The sequence below is a fragment of the Penicillium coprophilum genome, assembly GCF_028826855.1.
Source record: "Penicillium coprophilum strain IBT 35676 chromosome Unknown utg000005l_segment0_segment0, whole genome shotgun sequence".
Classification (NCBI taxonomy): domain Eukaryota; kingdom Fungi; phylum Ascomycota; class Eurotiomycetes; order Eurotiales; family Aspergillaceae; genus Penicillium; species Penicillium coprophilum.
The window spans coordinates 986553-1005485 of NW_026622724.1; the positions used below are offsets into that span (position 1 = coordinate 986553).

General features: G+C 46.2%; 7 protein-coding genes across 7 annotated transcripts; 3 read left to right on the forward strand and 4 right to left on the reverse strand.

Annotated features, from left to right (window-relative positions):
- Positions 1 to 1266: 1266 nt before the first annotated feature.
- On the reverse strand, positions 1267 to 2531 carry N7500_007959 (NmrA/HSCARG family protein; the record flags this gene model as incomplete). The annotated part of the gene is made up of 5 exons (XM_056679103.1): positions 1267 to 1532; positions 1605 to 1937; positions 1983 to 2136; positions 2203 to 2420; positions 2480 to 2531. 5 exons carry the CDS (start codon positions 2529 to 2531, stop codon positions 1267 to 1269), a joined length of 1023 nt encoding a protein of 340 aa, XP_056529475.1.
- Positions 2532 to 3481: 950 nt separating this feature from the next.
- On the reverse strand, positions 3482 to 5494 carry N7500_007960 (cytochrome P450; the record flags this gene model as incomplete). The annotated part of the gene is made up of 6 exons (XM_056679104.1): positions 3482 to 4091; positions 4162 to 4286; positions 4343 to 4558; positions 4613 to 4737; positions 4812 to 4994; positions 5071 to 5494. 6 exons carry the CDS (start codon positions 5492 to 5494, stop codon positions 3482 to 3484), a joined length of 1683 nt encoding a protein of 560 aa, XP_056529476.1.
- An 838-nt stretch (positions 5495 to 6332) lies between these two features.
- Positions 6333 to 8301, forward strand: N7500_007961 (cytochrome P450; the record flags this gene model as incomplete). The annotated part of the gene is made up of 8 exons (XM_056679105.1): positions 6333 to 6603; positions 6672 to 6735; positions 6790 to 7051; positions 7111 to 7225; positions 7276 to 7367; positions 7427 to 7855; positions 7913 to 8070; positions 8133 to 8301. 8 exons carry the CDS (start codon positions 6333 to 6335, stop codon positions 8299 to 8301), a joined length of 1560 nt encoding a protein of 519 aa, XP_056529477.1.
- Positions 8302 to 9139: 838 nt separating this feature from the next.
- Positions 9140 to 10735, forward strand: N7500_007962 (FAD-dependent oxidoreductase; the record flags this gene model as incomplete). Its single annotated transcript, XM_056679106.1, has 4 exons — positions 9140 to 9305; positions 9361 to 9950; positions 10025 to 10368; positions 10426 to 10735. 4 exons carry the CDS (start codon positions 9140 to 9142, stop codon positions 10733 to 10735), a joined length of 1410 nt encoding a protein of 469 aa, XP_056529478.1.
- A 796-nt stretch (positions 10736 to 11531) lies between these two features.
- N7500_007963 (Cytochrome P450) lies at positions 11532 to 13118 on the reverse strand (the record flags this gene model as incomplete). Its single annotated transcript, XM_056679107.1, has 4 exons — positions 11532 to 11546; positions 11831 to 12442; positions 12513 to 12998; positions 13047 to 13118. The coding sequence occupies 4 exons, from the start codon at positions 13116 to 13118 to the stop codon at positions 11532 to 11534; spliced, it is 1185 nt and encodes a 394-aa protein (XP_056529479.1).
- Positions 13119 to 15191: 2073 nt separating this feature from the next.
- On the forward strand, positions 15192 to 16602 carry N7500_007964 (Winged helix-turn-helix transcription repressor DNA-binding; the record flags this gene model as incomplete). Its single annotated transcript, XM_056679108.1, has 4 exons — positions 15192 to 15353; positions 15428 to 15545; positions 15602 to 15731; positions 15792 to 16602. The coding sequence occupies 4 exons, from the start codon at positions 15192 to 15194 to the stop codon at positions 16600 to 16602; spliced, it is 1221 nt and encodes a 406-aa protein (XP_056529480.1).
- A 577-nt stretch (positions 16603 to 17179) lies between these two features.
- N7500_007965 (NmrA/HSCARG family protein) lies at positions 17180 to 18423 on the reverse strand (the record flags this gene model as incomplete). The annotated part of the gene is made up of 4 exons (XM_056679109.1): positions 17180 to 17439; positions 17505 to 18048; positions 18127 to 18332; positions 18381 to 18423. The coding sequence occupies 4 exons, from the start codon at positions 18421 to 18423 to the stop codon at positions 17180 to 17182; spliced, it is 1053 nt and encodes a 350-aa protein (XP_056529481.1).
- Positions 18424 to 18933: the final 510 nt, after the last annotated feature.

Here is an 18933-nt window from a genome sequence, read left to right on the forward strand (position 1 = left end):
CGGGTACTATTTCCAGGTTGGTGGCGCCCTGAAATCGGCCTGAAAAGCTACCTGAAGACGCCAGGGAGAAATTCCACAAAACCCAGGTTTCATGCGGTTGATTCTCCTTGCAGATTTAGCGGTGGGGACATGACATGCCCTCACCAGGACGGCCAGGCCATGTCTCGCAAACAATACTCCGACAGAGTGGCCCTCACACTCAGCCAGCCCCTGCCCACACACCAGCGCAGCGGGAAGCGGTGGAAGTCGCACCTAGACTGATAACTTCTAAATTGGTACCCATAGGTTGCCCACAAAAACCCTCTCTTGCATGCTTGCTTGATTCTTCTACGGCCCACAGATATTGTATTCCAAGGGAGATAAGAGAATCAGAGCTCGTAACAACGAGTGTGTTTCAGTTGAGTGACTCCATTATCTTATTGGAATATATAATACTCCCTATTGTTTTCAATCGCCCACTCTGTCAGTACAGCACGTAGAGCCTAGCTCCATTGCAAGTTTTACAAATAATACTCTCGATCACAATGTTAAACTAACACTATCCTGGAATACTTCCCATCAAATATAGGCAGAATCTGTAGTATTTCAATGAGCGATCTGCGACTGTTTGAATTGTTTTGTTCACTATTACTTTGTCTAAATTGGCTAGGAAATCTATCATCGTCCTATATCATGTAAACCGTCGCCATAAGTAAATTCACAAATCTTCTTTCTAATGATGAACACGAGTAGAGAATTGTATACCCGAAAGAGGAATAATAAAGCGTATAAGCTCTAGATTCAGACTGAAGAATATAGCGAAGAATGCTCCGTCTGGTATAGCCTATGTGCACATAGTACGTTTAGGTGGGAATTGAATCATGACGGTTAGCACAAATTACCCAAGTGGGTGGCGCCTATATCTGAGTCTAGTTGACGATATGATGTTAGGAAATAGGCGCTGTAATGTATATATCACGCATAGACGATAGGATCCTACACTATAGTAATAGCTACCGCATGAAGAGTCCTATTCTGTCGGTCTCTTTGAATCCTTCAAAACTCGACGTAGTACTAATCCTCCGGAGCAAGTAGACATGACAGGTAACCCAAGCTGATACTGTGACTTCATGAGTGCGCCAGTCACATACAGGTCATCGCATCCTCTGATTCAATATTCAAGTTCGAAAGACGTTTGAGGGAGTTCATTCCGTCATAATATATTCTGTCTAGTTATTGCATAACAAGAATGGAATATAAGACACTGTCGACTGGAGATGTGAAGCATCACACAGTTTGGGATTTGAGAACATGCGCCTTTTTAAACCAAGTTTGGAATGAAGTAAGACCTCCATCCTGGCCGCGAGCCGACATTGCTGATTCTTTCAAGACCACCGCGGTCGACATGTCGCTCTCATGCTCTGCAAACCACCGGCCACCACAGGCTTTCATATACCAGAACATCTGGCGGGTTTCAATTCGGCACCTTGTACCATTGAGCTTGATGCTGGACCAGGATGGCATCTCTTCGTATCGGGCAGGAATTCCAGTGGCTGCAAGTAAAAGCCTTTAGTCCCATGAAAAGACTCGCCGCCTATGAAGCAAGCAAGAAGGAAGGCCCGTACCTTGTGTGTATGAAGCTGCTATGTCATGCATTGCAATTTGTTGACTCGTTGCTTGAACAAGGACCTGATGATATTTGGATGGGTTCAAGAAGATGCCGTGCACGATATCCCCGAGGTCGACCTCGCAACTAACCCAGGGCATATCACCCTTACCGCCATATGGCGGGGTCCGAAAGACCACTTCATTCGTTTCCGGGTCAGGATTCCAAGGGAAACCACCGAAGGCATCCACAAATGGATCATAGAAGAAGCATTCCATGAAAGAGGCGCACAGGATGGGAGTGAAACTGGTGAATGCTTTCTTGCGCCCGTATTGCTCGACGTGGTATTTGGCTTGGAAAATCAGTAAGTATAGCAATAGTGGTAGATGGTACCTACTCTCAAACCCTTCAATATGCATCCTGCCTTTGGTAGCATTCGTGATGGATGGTCCAGAACTATAGACCACATGCTGAACGCCTGCTTTTTCCGCGGCGTCAATTACAGAGACGCCTAGGTCATAGTCACTAGGGCCATCCAATGACTTCAATGCCTATTCATATCAAACTTCGGTAAGTCTTTATTGCAGCGAAGGTATTGCAAATGATGAAAAGCTCACTTCATCATCGGAATTGGTGTTGATGAAAACACCCCAACTGCCAGCGAAGGCGTTGGTCATTTCGACTGAGTTGAGTCCATCTGCCTGAACTAACTCTGCTCCAAGCAATGCAATAGCCTGGGCTTTCTCGGACTGAGGGTCTCTTGTGATAACACGGACATGAAAAACATTGTCCTTGTGCGCCAGCAAAGAACGTGCCACACTACTGCCCTGATTCCCTGTATTGGTCAGCTACTTCAAAGAATAGTTTTTGTTCTGGTTTTGGAAAAGCTGTTACCAGTTCCTCCAAATACAGTGATAACTTTTTTCGCCTTCGCTTCGATGGTCATGATTCCTGGGTAATAATGAGTGTATGCTCGATGTGTTGAATTGAGAATATATTGATTTAGGCAGTTATGATTTAGATATAATTCCACTTTCTTTGCATATATATATATATATTATCTTAAAGACTCAATGGGGCACCCATTCCTATCACCGGTAGGATTTCCTGCACCAGAACTAAACTAGCCATTGTTCAGACCGACAATTAAATTGATTTATTTAAAGCGACTGATGCGTGAGACACACGTCCGATTATAGTGCAAGTCTCCATGACCCAGTACGGAGTAGACATTTAGAGGATCTGCAACCATTATCTGAGACCTCAATTCCAAATCAGGACGAGCAACGAGGCCAAATGTGACTGAACAGGATGCATGGACCGTGACAGACCTCTCCTTGCGTTGTAGGTACTTGCTTCTTTGACGCCTGACAGTATTGACAGTATGTAGGTAGATGATTTATTTACCCAATGGATGTGACTGTGAGTTAGATACAGTGATCAGCGACTTGCTTAGCAGCACACTCGACCTTCGGCATGAGGGGTCACATCTTTTGGGCTTTCGGGAATTGTGAAATTGAATCCCAATCTCCGGACTTGATTGACCCGAGATGACGACGTCACTTCATTAAGAAGTATATGTTATGTGGCGAGCTGAGATTGCTCTAGGTTGCAAAGAAAATAGGCAAAGTGTCGGTGTACTCCATATGGGCCAGCATTGGAAGGATGTGTGCCACGAATTTAGGTTGTACAGGGAAAGACTTGTGCAAATTATGCAAACATTATTCAAAATGATGCCTTAAGGCAGAAACACTATCTTATCGAGATGTTTGCACTATTTTGTATGTTTTATGTTTGACCTGTTTCACATTTTTGAATTCCCCGTCATGAAAAATATTCGGTCGGTTGGTATGATAGCAGTTTAGACATCCCCGCAGTACCCATCTTTGTCTCTTATCAGGGAGCTGCAGAGCTTTCTCGCCCTGGCCGTTCCTTGAATATAGCCCAGAGAGGACCAATCCCCATACTGAACCCATCAGATCGTTGGTCCCAATATTGCCGGAGCTGGTCCTTGTTCAAGGGCTGTGCCTCAAACCGGCTGAAAAGAGAGTACATCGTCCATCTGATCTGCATAAGAGCAGCATTCTTACCAACACAATTGTATGGCCCTAACAAGAAAGGGACGAATACCTCTGGATGGTGGATCAAGTCGCGGCGACTGTACCAACGTTCTGGAATGAACTCGTCGGGTTGCTTGAAATTTCGCTCATCCCGGAAGACAGCATAAAATGGGACCTTGACATTAACATTGCCGGGAATGAATGTCTCGCCTACCCGTATCCCCTCAGGTGGTGTGATTCGGGGAAAGCCCGAGGGCCCGGCGTAGTGAAGTCGGAGCGATTCGTTGATGATGCCATTGAAAAGCGGTAGCTTCGCAAGATCTTGAACATCAAATCCCTCATTGCTCTCTCTAGCCTCATCAAACTCGTCCTGTAGTCGCTTTTGGTAGTCAGGGTAACGCATGAGGTAATACAGGATCCCCGTCATTGTGATGGCAACCGTGTCGCTATTGGAATGAAAACGTTAGAATGATCTGTAAAAGCACTTAGTCCGGGCAACCGAGGGCTCCACTGTACCTGCCAGCGAATACCGATAACGAAGCATCAGCGATCAGGTTCCGTCTAGCTTCTGTCGTCTGGGGTGATTTAGCAGAAAACTCGTTCCAAAGCCAAGCAAAGACATCTCGTGGTTGATCAGTTCTCTACAGGAGTGTTTTTTTAGTTCATTGCCAACGAATTTCGAAGTATGGGAAGCCACCTTCAGTCTCTTTTCCATTGCCATCTCGGAGAAATCCAGGAATTGCTGCAGTCCCCTATTGATGATTGGTATAGTCCGGAACACCATGATAATCCACACCGCGCGGATCATGATGCCCGTAGACACATTCGAGTCATGCAGATATTGCATCATGTAATGTGGTTTTCCGCTGACAAGGGTGCCGAACGATTCCCCAAATGCAAGTTCACCGATGATCTACTCACGAGTTAGTGATTAGAGGTACCTCGGCAATCAAATGGGGGTTCTTACATCAAACATGAGACACCCAAACCACTCGGTCATATTAACGGCAGTACCACCTGCTGCATTTTTGCCAACCTTCTCAACTAGTTGGTTCACGCAGGCTTGCATAGAGGGCTCGTATTCCTTCAGAGCTAGAGAGCACCACACATGGCTGGGTTAGAGTGTACTGTTATGAAAACGATTGTTTTTGTATCACATCACCTACCAGCAGGTCGAAACGCGTGGTCCCATACACGTCGACGACGTTGATGCTCTGCTCGATCTCGCGTCCCAAATACTGACCGATGTGGCCGCAAAATGTCATACCACGGACTCTTGATACATGCCGACTTGGAAGAATGAATGGCGGCGATAGCATCAGGATGCTTAATTGATAATTCCGCCGGTCCTAACCAGATTACTCGAGTTGGCTCATGTCCATCCACCGTTGGGATGAGACGAACGGAACAGATTGTGACACTTACCGACCCGAACAAAATCTCCATATTGTTCGTGATAATCCGCGAACATCTCGAAGGCATTCCCGCTCGTGCCAGATTTCCACATAATGTATGCGGTCGACAAGCGGGATCCAAGGGGTCCCGGGAATCGCCGCAGCCGATGGAATTTCCAACGGTATATCAGAATGCTCATGGAGAGGCTCCCAGTAACCGTCAGGACACGGAGGCTTATTGCCGATAGCCAGGGCCAAAAAATATCCATTCGATTATGAAACAACAATGCGCCAATGGCCACGAGCGGCACCAAGACACCGACCAGCTTGACAATCATGACCGGAAGGACGAAATCCCATTCTCCATGTCGAAGGACTAGAAGATGAAGCGCTATACCTGCTGTGATATCCAGTAAAACTTGCGAGAAGGGTTTGATGGCGGCCGCCATACTCATGGCTGTATGATCTGTATTGATGTCTTAGCAACACAGCAGGACTTCTGCGGCGGCGGATATACGACGGCTCCAACTGAGTATCTAGAAGGATATTGCACCGTAGAATTGAATCTTCGCTGATTTGGCGCGAATTGGCCAATTACGAAGCTTTCGGTGTAGGCCAGTTCTAGATTAGATACGTTGAATGCCGTGACCTGTTGACTTTTGATGGTGGGGCAATCGGAAATCAATCCCTAAGCTATGTAGCGAAGATCACAAGCATTCGCACAGCGCCATTGGCAGTGGAGCATTCATCCCTGTTGACACAAACTATACGGTGTGGGAAAGGATCGAAGGTAAGGAAGGGCACAATCAACTCTTTTTTCCCGATTCTAGAATACCGCTCCACTTCAGCCAGCCATATCACTCCTTTTTCTTTTATGCAAGGAGAACGTTACACGTTTAAGGTACCTAGCTCCCGCAGATGCGCGATGTCATCCCAAAAAAGAAACAAACCTATTGGATGGGGGAGAGTATTACAGGTCAGCTAGGTTATTGACTCCACTGCAACTCTGCAAGCCCTTGACAGACGAATCCCTGTCAAAGGAATGCAACTGTATGCCCCTTACAGATAGCAATGCAATAATTCGGCATTGCGAAGATAATGCAACATATGCAACCAATGTGATGTCATTCTATTCCACTGCCTCTCTCATTCTCGAGGCATAGTCCCTGGACTGTTCAGCTGATGAGGATTGGTATATTGGGTATTGATCCAGAATTTCCTTTTCGCTTGGTTCAATTCAATCGCTTTCTGATCACCTTCAAGGTGGCTTAGGTTGAAGTGGCTGTGCAATTCATGATGCTTGGCGGATCTAATGTCATGTCGCCAGAGGAAAGGAAGTGGACTTACCTGTTCCTTTCCCACTGGCACGAGCTTCTCTCTGGCTTGTTAGTGGCCTACATCGTTTCACTTCTGTGGAAGGCATTCGACCGTCTTTACCTTCATCCACTCGCCTCCGTGCCGGGCCCAAGACTCGCTGCTATCACTTCCCTATATGGGTTTTATTACAATTATGTTCAAGATGGAACGTACAGTAAACGGTTTGCCGAGTTGCATAGAAAATATGGTAAGAAAGCACCTCGATTCGCAGTGGTTGCTGCAGTTCACAGCATAATACCTGACATGGGATCACAGACTCACCTGTCATTCGCGTTGCGCCCAACCGAGTGCATGTCAATGACGTGAAGTTCTACGAGACGTACGACTCATATCAAAAAGAACTAAGAGCTAGATGCTGACGATTGCGCAACAGTGTATTTCGTGCGGGAGCTCCTTTTTACAAAGAACCTGAATTTTATCAGTCGCTTGGCGCCGATGGAGCATTGGCCTCTCTAATTGATCCGGCGGTACACCGAAAGCATCGGAGCTATCTGAGTTCCCTGTTCTCTGCACAAACAACACTAGAGTTGAAGCCCCGACTGCTAGAGACTTTGAAGAAGGCAGCTGGCCATCTCCAGACGGCAGCCTCGAAAGGTCAATTGGTGGATATACAAAAAATCTACAGCGAACTCATCGTAAGACTCGATGTCTGAATACAACCTCGAGCTTCATTGATGCTAACATCATACTAAAGGGAGATGTAGTATGCGATCTGATGTTCGCGCATAGTTACAATTTCATCGACTCTGGCGATGAAGGCCACCCTCTGTTGAATGAGGTCGACAATCTGGGGACGATTACCTGGCTGAGTATGTCCAATTTTCGCTCCATTTATGACTATTTAATCTGACCTCGGTAGTGATGGAATTTCCGGGCATCAAGACGCTCATGAAAGCTCTCCCATCGTCTATTGGTCACAAGCTAAGTCCGGAGATTATCAAGTTCAGGCAGGTATGATCACATGGAAGGTGTCGTATCTCCGTTATGCACTGCTGACATAAACGGGGTAGTTTTGTGACGACCGGTTGGTAGAGGCACAGCACAGAAAGCTATCGGGCAATGTCCCAGCCAGGAAGTCATATTTTGATTTGTACTTGGAAATTGACAGCCGCAAAGATTCACTACCGAACGTGGCGGAGGTTTTCGACGGTGCTTTCAACTTCATGACCGCGGGAATTCACACAACTGCTTATACTCTATCATGGGCCACTTTCAACATCCTTAACTCGCCATCCGTGCTGGCCAAGGTCCAATCTGAACTGGATGGGGCTAAGGAATCAATCCGCGATGTCTTTGATCCAAAGTCGATTCAAAATCTGCCTTATCTTGGGGGAGTCATCCGAGAAACAATGAGGTTGGCGGATCCGGTTCCCGGCTATCTGCCTCGAGTAGTCCCGAAAGAGGGAATTCAAATTGACAAATTCTTTCTACCTGGAGGGGTAAGTCTAAATTAAACCTGCTATGGCCTGATTTCCACTGACAATTTAAATGTGCAGACCAGCGTTTCCACTGCACACCCTGTGATTCATATGGATCCAACTATCTTTCCTGACCCAGAGAAGTTTGACCCCGATCGCTGGATACGTGGTGGAGAGGAGCTAGAAAGATACAGTGTTCCTTTTGGGAAGGGCTCACGCCGCTGTATCGGAATGAGGTATGTTGATAGGTTGATGACCTGGACGTTTCACGAGAGCAATGCTGACAATTGCAATAAAGCGTGGCTTACATGGAGTTATACGCTGTTCTAGCCTATATCTTTAGCCATTTTGCCCTTGAACTGGCAGACGATGGCCAGTCACGAAATGGGATACAATGGGCTGATCGCATTGTTGCCCGTGCAACGTCTGATTTGAACATCAAAGTGCTAAAGGACCTCTGGGAGTAGTTAGTATGGTATAAATCCACAGGTAGCGAAGAATTTGCTGAGAGCCGTAAGAATATCAATGCAGCCAGTACCTCGAGAACGTCGGGCTATCACAACACTTGCTTTTTTCTGATATGTGCTGTAAATAAGACCTATCGGAAGATGGGCTTGTGCCAATCCTTGCCCGCAATTTGAATATTTCCTCCTACTGCTTTGGTTATACGAGGTTCCGCAGTCCACTACGATACCTATAGCGCGAAAGGGGTCCTAGCAGTCTCTCATCATAATAGTCAACGCTATGCTTTGCATACTCAGATCCAATTAACTTATCTGCGCCTTTCATCCGGGCCTAGTCCCTGATGGCGCCTCGACCACCGTTCAGAATTGAGTACCAACCAACTCACCGTGTTTGACTTTCGCTACATCGCACCCAAGAAGCACCCTTGCATCCTAGTGCTCGGTGCTATCACAATATCTTTTATTTCACGACTGAGAATGTACATTGACCGAGAAGACGCAAGGTCTCCACTCCGATGCCACGTAGTCATGTCAATCTCGAAGAGAAGGTGGCGGTGAGGAATGCAGAGCATGAAACCAATAGTTGCAATAGGTGGTACAATGGCTGCAGAGGAGTGGATCTTCTGAAATAGAAGGACAACGCGATTTTATCGCTGACGAGTAACCCTGGCTTAGGTTCTTTAACCAGACCTGAACTCTCCGGTATGCATGTGGTCGCAATCGGTGGATTAAACATAAATGGCCCTATCGGCTAGATAATAAGCCCATATTTGAGAAGAGCCAGACACATTCGCATTTGCAAATTGTCCCAGTTCGTCAAAGTGAGGTGTGAGCCGTTACGATGACCGTCACTCATTCTGCAAATGGCATCGCGCCGCCAGGTTCATCCGGTATTAAAGTCATTATCGTGGGATTGGGTCTGGCCGGACTTACTGCTGCGATAGAATGCCATCGTAAAGGTCACAGCGTGATTGGGTTGGAGAAAACCCCCAAACCAACGCACTTGGGTAGGTCATCTGTTCTTCTAGTAAATTACGGGACTTGGATTTGACATCAACGCAGGTGATATCTTCAGCATCTCGAGTAATGGGGCCAACGTAATCCAGAAGTGGGACAACGGGTCCGTTGCTAAGTATCTGGACTCCGTCCGCTGCGACGTTGCTAGCATCACCGTCTGGGATGAAGCAGCCAACGTTAAGCTTCGGAAAGACATGACGGGGTATAAAGAGGGTGAAGGACTTGTTCTGAACCGTTCAACAACTGTCTGTACCCTCTACGAGTATGGAAAAAGTCTTGGTATCGATCTGCGCTTTGGTATATCGGTGTCTGAATACTGGGAAAACGACGATGAGGCGGGAGTCATCGCGAATGGCGAACGGTTGTCTGCGGACTGTGTAATTGCTAGCGATGGCATTCACAGTAAAGCAAGGCCGATCATCACCGGGGATAATAAGCCCCTCAACAAGAGTGGCGCTGCCACATACCGCGCGGGCTATCCGGCAGAGGTTTTGGACAACCACCCGGATGCCCAGTGGATTCTCGAGGGCACAGACAAAGCCGATCAGTTGAACCACTTCATTGGCAAAGATATTGCGGTTATCATGGGCACTGGAAGACACGGTAAAGACGTGTATTGGGGGTGCTTACATCGTGTATGTATTCACTATTCCATTTCAAGTAACCAAGTGTGGGCTCCATGCTAACCATATGATTCTCATTTTACCAGAGCGCCGATGGTGTATCTAAATCATGGCTTCAACCGTCCGATGTGACAAAAGCGCTGGCATTGATTGAAGATTGGCCCGCAAAAGACAAAGTCGGGGCAGTGATTAAATGCACACCGAACAACACCTGCTACGATCACCTTGTCATGGCAGTTGATCCCCTGTCTCGATGGGTTTCGGAAAAAGGTCGAATGGCTGTCATCGGAGATGCTGCACATGCCTTTATCCCCACCTCTGGTCAGGGTGCGAGCCAGAGTATTGAAGACGGTGCAGTGATTGCCATTTGCCTAGAGCTAGCCGGAAAGAAGCAGATTCCACTAGCTCTTTCGGTGATGGAGAAGCTGAGGTGAGTAAATCTTCTTCCTTGTTCCTCCCACAGGATGTGACTCACAGCCGTACATAGATATCAACGCATCTCTTTGATTGGGGAGGGAAGTGCGAAAATGTTGGAGTCTCTTCATGGGGCAAATTGGGAGGCCAAACAGCAGGACAAACTACCCACACTGATTGCTCGTGCGATGTGGATCTTTGATCATGACTGCCAGAAGTCCACATACGAGGAGTTTGAGAAGGCTGCCGAAGCTGTGGTTGCTGGCACTACATATGTACCGGCTAATATTCCAAATGATGGCAGACACGGGATTGTGGAGGAGGAAGGCAAGTCCACAGTAAAGATATCATCTGCTAGCTCTGTTCCCATTGCTGCAGAGTAGGATTGTTTTGGCCATGCTACAATAGTTTAGAAAAATATGATATGATGCCCCTTAGGCCTCTGGCCTGTATTTCGGCTGTTATTCCCATCTCTCGTTCTTCCCGTCTTTCTTGGCAGCCTTTAGGAATTTGTCCTAGAGGATTCAATTACTATCCCCAGAACAGGCTTTGCTCGAATTTTGAGAGAGCTGAGTAGACCCGAAGCTAGGTATTCAGAAGCCTCATGATCAATCGGTGGAAGACAAACAACCACATAGGTACCCAACAGAGCTCAACTACACACGACTGAAGGCTAAATTAAAGGCATCCATATAAAATTTGGCTAATCTAACCTGCAATCTTTAGCAGCTAAAATGATCTGTCTCGTAAGCTTAGAGGAAGCAGCATAAAGCCATAAATGATTCAATGATTGATATTGTTGTTGCTCTCAAGAGAGAGAATGAGAGAGCGCGAAGAAGAAGAAGAAGAAGAAGAAGAAGAAGAAGAAGAAGAAGAAGAAGAAGAAGAAGAAAGAAGAAGAAGAAGAAGAAAAGGAAACAGTCTCTGGCATTCTATATATGAGTAAGCAAGGTAATCGTACGTAACCCAGTGTTTAGCAAAAACAATTAATGAAAGATGCGATCATATTCAACCTATGTTGAATTGAGCTATTTGCCCAAATCGGATCGCTGCCTAAGGAAAACAGGGAGTGGATTTTTCACCCAAGTGATATGCACGGCTTGTCGTTCCCAATTCTCACAGCCAGGCTTTAGCGAAAGATCAAATCTCCATAATAATTTTGCCAGAACGAGATGGACATTAGAAAGTGCCAGTCTGGGTGATGTTAGCATGAAGTAGGAGTAACTAAATTAGGGCTCGTGGTACCTCTCTCCAAGACATCCATAAGGACCACATGCAAAGGGCCGAAAAACACTTTTATTGTCATGCTCAAAGGCGCTTGGCTCAAGCCAGCGCTCGGGACAGAAGTCATCAGGACTTGAAAAGTAATCTGCAGAATGATTGGCTACATACTGTGGTATGCAAACCGTGGTCTATCCCGCAGCCTAATTAGCATATAATTTTGGCAGATGCAATGAGGCTCAATTAGGCTCACTCACCCCTCCAGGTACAAACTTTCCTGCAATCCTTGCGCCTTCTCTGGGCACGACTCGAGTAAAACCAACTGCGGCCGGGGGGTATACGCGCAGTGTCTCCAGAACGCAGGCCTGTAGAAGCGCATTTCCATCAGCTGCAGCCTGATCTATCTCACTCTCCGAGTTGAAACGCTGACGGAGTTGCAGAGACAATTTGGTTAGAACCTCGGGATTTTGAAGTAGGAAAAAGGCCGTTCCGCTGAGCAAAGTCGCTGTCGTGTCACCCCCTGCTCCGATCATTGCCACGGCATTAGCACAAACATCAGCCTCGCTCAGAGAATCTGTAGTCTGCATAAAGTGCTCCAGGAAGTCCGGCCGTCCAGCAGGCCGTTCCATTCGCTCCTTGGTCTTTTCCATCGATATTGCTGAGAGCTTTGCTTCCATATCGACCACATATCGTGGTGTCAGATATTGTATTAATTTCATTGCCCATGGGAAATGCGTGATCGCTCTGAAGAAAGGGTCGATTTTATCAAATTCTGTGATCAATTGAATCCATGGGTGAAAATTCGACGTTTTGAGACACTCGAAACTCTTTCCGAATGCCAAATCACTTTGGATGTCGTAGGACAAGAACTGCTCATGATGATAAACCGTCAGTTGGAATTAAAAGTCCCCCATAAGATAGAATGGCGATCCCGCTTACTGAGTACCATTTGACAAGATCCACCGCTTCCCCATTCTGGGAATTTTCAGTAACTCGCTGGATGAGAGAGTCCACATAGGATGTTCGGAGGGATTCCATATCCCGGAGAGACTTGGCTGAGAATCCATGTGCCAGCTTCTTACGCATCGCACGATGGCGACCATGAGTGACGTGCAATAATGATTGCCCTTGCCCGCCAACATCTTGCATGAACCGGGGGTCTCTAGTCATCTCTGGAATAACTTTGCTTCCATATATGTCGTCCCATGCTTCAGGGCAAATATAAGAAAGCTCATCTGGTGCAATCCGAACCACATATCCGTATTTTTTATGAGCTTTTAGTAGTTCGTCGAGCAATGTTCCTCGATACAGATGTATCGCGTACCAAACGCGAGTAATTCGCGCAACCTTTGGCCCCGGGTAGCTTGCTAGCGGATCAAAATGCGTGTAGGATAGCAGCAACGCGCATGCCCATGCCACGGCTATCTAACGGTGTTTGTTAGCCTATTGAAGGGTTGTCGTTCGTGGCCTTACCGCGGTACCAATTGCGACAGTAGAAGTCCACATATCATACTGTCCACTTTGATGAAAGACTCGATTCAGCATGTTTGTAATCTGAAGATCTGCCCTATTTCTGTTATAGAGAGAAGATAGGATATTGCTCGATAAATACGATCAATTTTCCCACAAGGAGGATCTGCCATTGCGCTTGCTCGACTCTGCTGATAACGTCAGTGGCCATTATGATTTTCACTGTCGCCTAGAAACCTTGCGCAAAGCTTTTATGCAACTATTTCATTTCAGGAGAAGAATTTACGGGGGAATGCAATGATACGAAAGGGCATGGCGCTCAGGACCATATGCACCCTTTTAGGGTGGTTCAGTACTATATATTGACCACTATATATTAACCCTACAATCGTGATATACGCTACTCGAGTTCCTATTACATTTGTTAGAATGAATATGGAATCTCTGAAGCTTATTTGACCTTTCTCTCACTTTTGTTTCCCAATTGTGCCCCTAAGAAAAGTACACGTTTCCCACTATATAACCCACAGCAGCAATCCTAGACTCAAGCATTCTTGTTGCAGAATTCGGCCTTGCTCTTCACAGTTCATGCGAGTCTGCGCGATATGCCCCTGCATGAACGGCTGATTGCGATACTGAAATGATTGGTTAATATTTAGCAGAAAATTAGCGGGTCGTATGAAGTGTAGTAACTAAATCCTTCGCAATACATGACTTTATAACTTAAATGGCTGTATAGCATGGATATATACCTTGGGTATCTATTCAAGTATAGCAGCCTCAGTAAGTGGTAAAATGCAGCCTTATAATCTATCATCTCTCAAGAGATTTCTAGTGACCACGGAGTGTATATATCTACAAGTTTTCATATAGTCAACTTGGAACTAACACATATAAAAGTTAAATTAGGGCATTTAATATACCGCCTTGTATGCGAAATGCCGCAGTTCAATTTTCAATTTCCTATACATAATCACGTCATTGGACATTAGTTTTTGCTCTCTCTGCCATATATTTATACCACCTACTTGAAACGCGCTGTACAAGCGACGATAAGGTAGGACGCGAAACAATAGAAAAACTATTCGCCTGCATTTCTGCTTGAAGCAGTTTTCTGAGACGATGCCGCCCCGTTTAGAAGCTATCATTGAGACAGGGGTGGTATACGTCGTACTAGATTCTGTAGTCTGAATCCATGGATAGTTTGATGGGCAGAACTTCGTACTCCGTATAGTATAGGTATAATCAGGGGTGCGGGTCCAAGGGTTGCAAAATCTTCAAGCCATGTCCAGTCATTGTAATTGATCAGTCTATGGAGTACTACACCTAGAACATCAAACTTTCTGTAAACTATACACTTACTTACAAGAGTATTAGCCTCTAGTTCTCTGAAATACTAAATAAACCAAATTTCTCCATCGTTCTCGAAGTGATAGGATCGGAAAACACCAAATACTGTATCCATAGATCTACAACATCTGTAGGATAGAAACGGGCGGTCAGTCGAATTATCCAATCATTTCATTTTCACTATTTGGTAGGAACGTACGGAGTAGAGTAAGGCATGTCTCAATAGCTTAGGTAGCACAAGGACATGATCAGATCTGCGAATGTAAACATGACAAAGTACTTCGAAGGGAATGCTTCAGAAAAGAATGGAGTATCCAAAAGATCGATATCCACTGAAAATCATATATCCACGCTAAGTCTTCTGTGTGCCACACGGGCCTTTCTACGCATAATTAGTGTGTATGCAGTGTATGCGCGGGTGGCCCCTTGCTTCTGATCTTCCTAAGTATTCCATGAGGCTGGCTGAGACGTGGAATGGAATATGAACCCTAATGACATCTCACCCGCGATCCAGCACATGCAACATATGTTGTAACCGCACCATGCATAATGACTACATTCCTGAAGCCCACAATGTACAATACAGTGCATATCATCCACGTAACCCATTTATCTTTTGACATATCTATTCTTCGCCAAATGCGCACTATAGAGCGGTGTAAACTAGGTAGGTAGTCAAACAGAGGCACATGACCAAGAGCTTACCGGTATGTCAATTGCTTACAAAATCGCAGATATAGATCCCAGAAAAGTACAATCTCAACCTCATTGAACTTTGCTTGCCGAACATTACTAGCCATGGTGCCTCCACACATAATCTCCGCCATCAACGAGGCCAAGGATATCATTAATAATCCTGAAACCAAGAAAGAAGATGTCGCCCAGCTTCATCAAGCTTGTGTCTCGCTTAGCAAGGTCTTAGAGGACCCCGCGGACAGACTCATGAGCCAAGCCTTCCAGGTGTGCAACCCTTCTTTACCTTTACCATTCACGGTTGGATGGAAGACTGGATAGATGTATTAACAGTGAAATAGATCCAAGATTTGGTGATTGCCAGATTGGCCATCCAATTGGGAATTTTTGATCAACCTCAACCCATATTTGGGCCATGTGATGTGGCCGATCACAGTGGATGTGATCCTGCGCTATCCTGTAAGTTCTGAGGATGATTTTCCCCTGTCTGGTACGAATGCTGAGTTGGATCGAAGCGCGTATTCTGAGGGCTTTGGTTGGCCTGGGTCTTCTTGATATCACCGAAGATGGAAAGTACAAACCAAACAAATCCAGCAAATCCCTCAAAGAAGGTGCGATGGTTCATGATTGTATTGTAATGACACTGTAAGTGTGATGGATCCTGGCTCATGTTGGGCTCCTTGGAAGACCTAACCATTGTTTTAGTGATATCGCACTCAAAATGTCTGCAAACACGCTTTCTTTCTTCGAAAGCAACGGGTATCATAACCCAACCAATGCCAATCGTGGTGTTTTCCAGCACACATTTGGAACATCATTGCCTTTCTTTGAATGGCTCCCATCCCAGCCTCTGTTACAGGATGCATTTAACCGCTTCATGGAGGCTACTGCGGGAGACGGAACTCCCGCACAGTGGGCTCAGTGGTTCCCAATTGAGCCTAAATTCCAGGAGTTGTATGACAAATCTCATAAGGACAAAAAATCTTTGACTTTTGTCGACGTGGGAGGAGGCCATGGACACGAGGCCAAGGCAGTGATGAGTAGATTCTCCCACTTACCGTGTCGGTTCATTGTACAGGACGGCCCAGAATATGTGAAAAGCCATGATGCCATCTCAGAAGCTGGGACTCAGGGTTCTTTGGAACGCATAGAGTACAGCTTTTTCAATAAACAGCCAGTCGAGCATGCTCATGTTTACTTTTTGGGCAGGGTACTGCATAATTGGCCCGAGGTCCAATCTCGTCAGATCCTGGAAAACATTCGTGCCGCGATGGATCAGGATTCGGTTCTGCTCATCCACGACTGGGTCCTTTCCGACAATCCTGCGGATCTGTCACCTGAACAAGCTCGGGATGACTGGGCTATGATGACTCTCTTCTCCGCCCCAGAGCGATCTGAGTCAGGATGGCGAGCCCTGTTGGACTCTGCCCAGTTAAAGCTGGTAAACATTTGGGCATCACCAGATGATAATGGCAGCCGCCGTGCGACAGTGTTGGAAGCCGTGGTCAAGACTTAAGGCTTCATCTTACATACCCTATCTTGTGATGAAGGACAAACTCACTGGTTTCGCATGAGCAACTAACTATAACACAATGCAATATGAAAAATTTCTCAATCATATGACTTCCATTCTTGCGGACTTAACATAGTCTCTTTCTTAAGGTGATGATATATCAATAGGGACCCTGAATTCCCACCCGCTGAGACTTTTGACTTGTAAATCTAAATCGAGATACCTACTATACCTCACGTAATTTAGAAAAGAAATCAAATGTGATCAGAAAGTAAGCCGCATGGTCTCAAAAAATTTCTTTCGTTTCGGAAGAACCAAGCTGGCATATCAACATGAAGGCCATGTTTTATATATTATACCCTGTGATGCCATCGTGCTATGGCATGAGACTGGTGCGCATCGCAAAATCAATCATGGAATCAATCACCCTCTAAATCACAACAAGTATATTCTCCCTCCACATGACTTTGGGATAACAAATCTCAGACGAGTGTTTGCATTTTTTCAATATAATAGGACCGCCCTATCTAAAGATACAACTGCCAGGACGCTTTTGTTTATCCGACAAGCCGGGTCCTTCTCAGGTGAACTCTCGTTCAATGTACTCCCGCAGTGTGAGAAGAGCTTCGCGACCTTTCCCACCCTTGGCCTTGAAAGCAGCTTTCTTGAGTTGGCTGGCGGTGCGGTTCTCAGTAGGGCCATTACCGTAATACTCACCATCTCGTAGCTGAGCATATCTAAACAAGGCGCTTGGGTCTTGATTCTTTAGGTTATCATATTTTACCCCAAACACCACCTCTGAAAGGTCACATGGAATATATCGTGTCTTCTGTCCCGTGACTAAGTGGAAGGTGAGTTCACAATTCTTCGGTTTGCCTAGCCTTTGGGGCTTGAATTGAACATACCAAGAGAAAAGATGCGAGTCATTTCGCCAAACGACATTGGATCAGCAACCGCCTGAACAGGCCGGTAATTCCATCGAATAGGATCGAGGAATATACCGTGAACCAAATCTCCAAAGTCGTCGCCTATACTGATCCAGGGAACATCTTCGTTCCCACCCCACAAGGGCGAGCGGCATGTCAAGTATCCATCGTTGTCTTTTTTGGACGGAAATCCGTCGAGCAGAGTTTGCATAAGAGAATCCTGCATGTTTTCCATAAACCAACCGGGCATGATGGGAGTGAAAGAGTCAAAGTTCTGAGTCTGATAGACCCATTCATACACTCGTGCTTTCACTGGGAGAAAAGAGCAGAAGACGGGGTTAGCAAGGCTGGGCATAAACAGGTGGATTAATTTCCTACCATCTAAGTAATCGAGTGGAACTTTGCCACTCGTGAGCTTCTCTGGATGAGGTTCAGAGCTGAAGACAACCTGCTTGATTCCCGCTGCCGCCGCTGCAAGGAATATGTCTTTCCCCAGGCGTTCTGCTTCCTCAATATCAGCACCCTAGTAACGAGGGAAACGGTGAGATTAGCGTGATGAAAATAAACTGAGTAGGAGCGAAGGGGGCACTGTCAAGCTTACATAGACACTGTAGTTTACGAACAACCCATAACATCCCGAAATCGCCTTCTCCAGCTCCGAACGTTGTGTAGCGTCTGCCTGAACTACACTGGCACCGAGAGACATGAGAGCCTTGGCTTGGGGCGATGACGCATCTCTGGTAATACATCGCACTTCGAAGGCTTCATTATCCAATAGTGAACGAGCAACAGAGCCTCCCTGATTGCCTGTCTATTGTGAGAATTTGGTATGGAAATCAGGGGCAGCCGACTCACCAGTCGCCCCGATAACGGCGATTGCCCTTTTTTGTCTAGTCATGTCTTTTTCAACAACTAGATAAACAGGTCAGCCAAGATAAGATAGCTTCTGCAAAGCAAACAGATTGCGGCAGACTTGCTTGTTGGGTCTATGTAATGGACTTTGAACGCAGTGCAGCCCCTTTTGTACTTCGACTGGTCATAGAGGATGAAATAAAGTGGGGAATAAGGCCGGATTTCTGCACCGGGCAGAGATTGTCAAGATACGGGCTCTAGCATGCATGCAGTGAGTGTGATAGAGGGCAAAGAACAGAAAAGGATGGACCGGTACATTAGGTCAGGCCCCTCAGCGGTTGAACCCGTCTGCAATGTGACGTGGAAAGTGAGCCTGCAAGCCTCAATTTACTACTGCAGAAATCCGACACAAAAGACATTTGGAATTGACACTAAGACCCTACGACATGTAGTGGTGACAACGTCCCTCTAACAGTGTAACTCAGCATGTAAAGTGTCCTCGTCGATGGAACCAATCCACTCAAAGGGTTGAATCAAAGCTCACCTGTGGGAATAT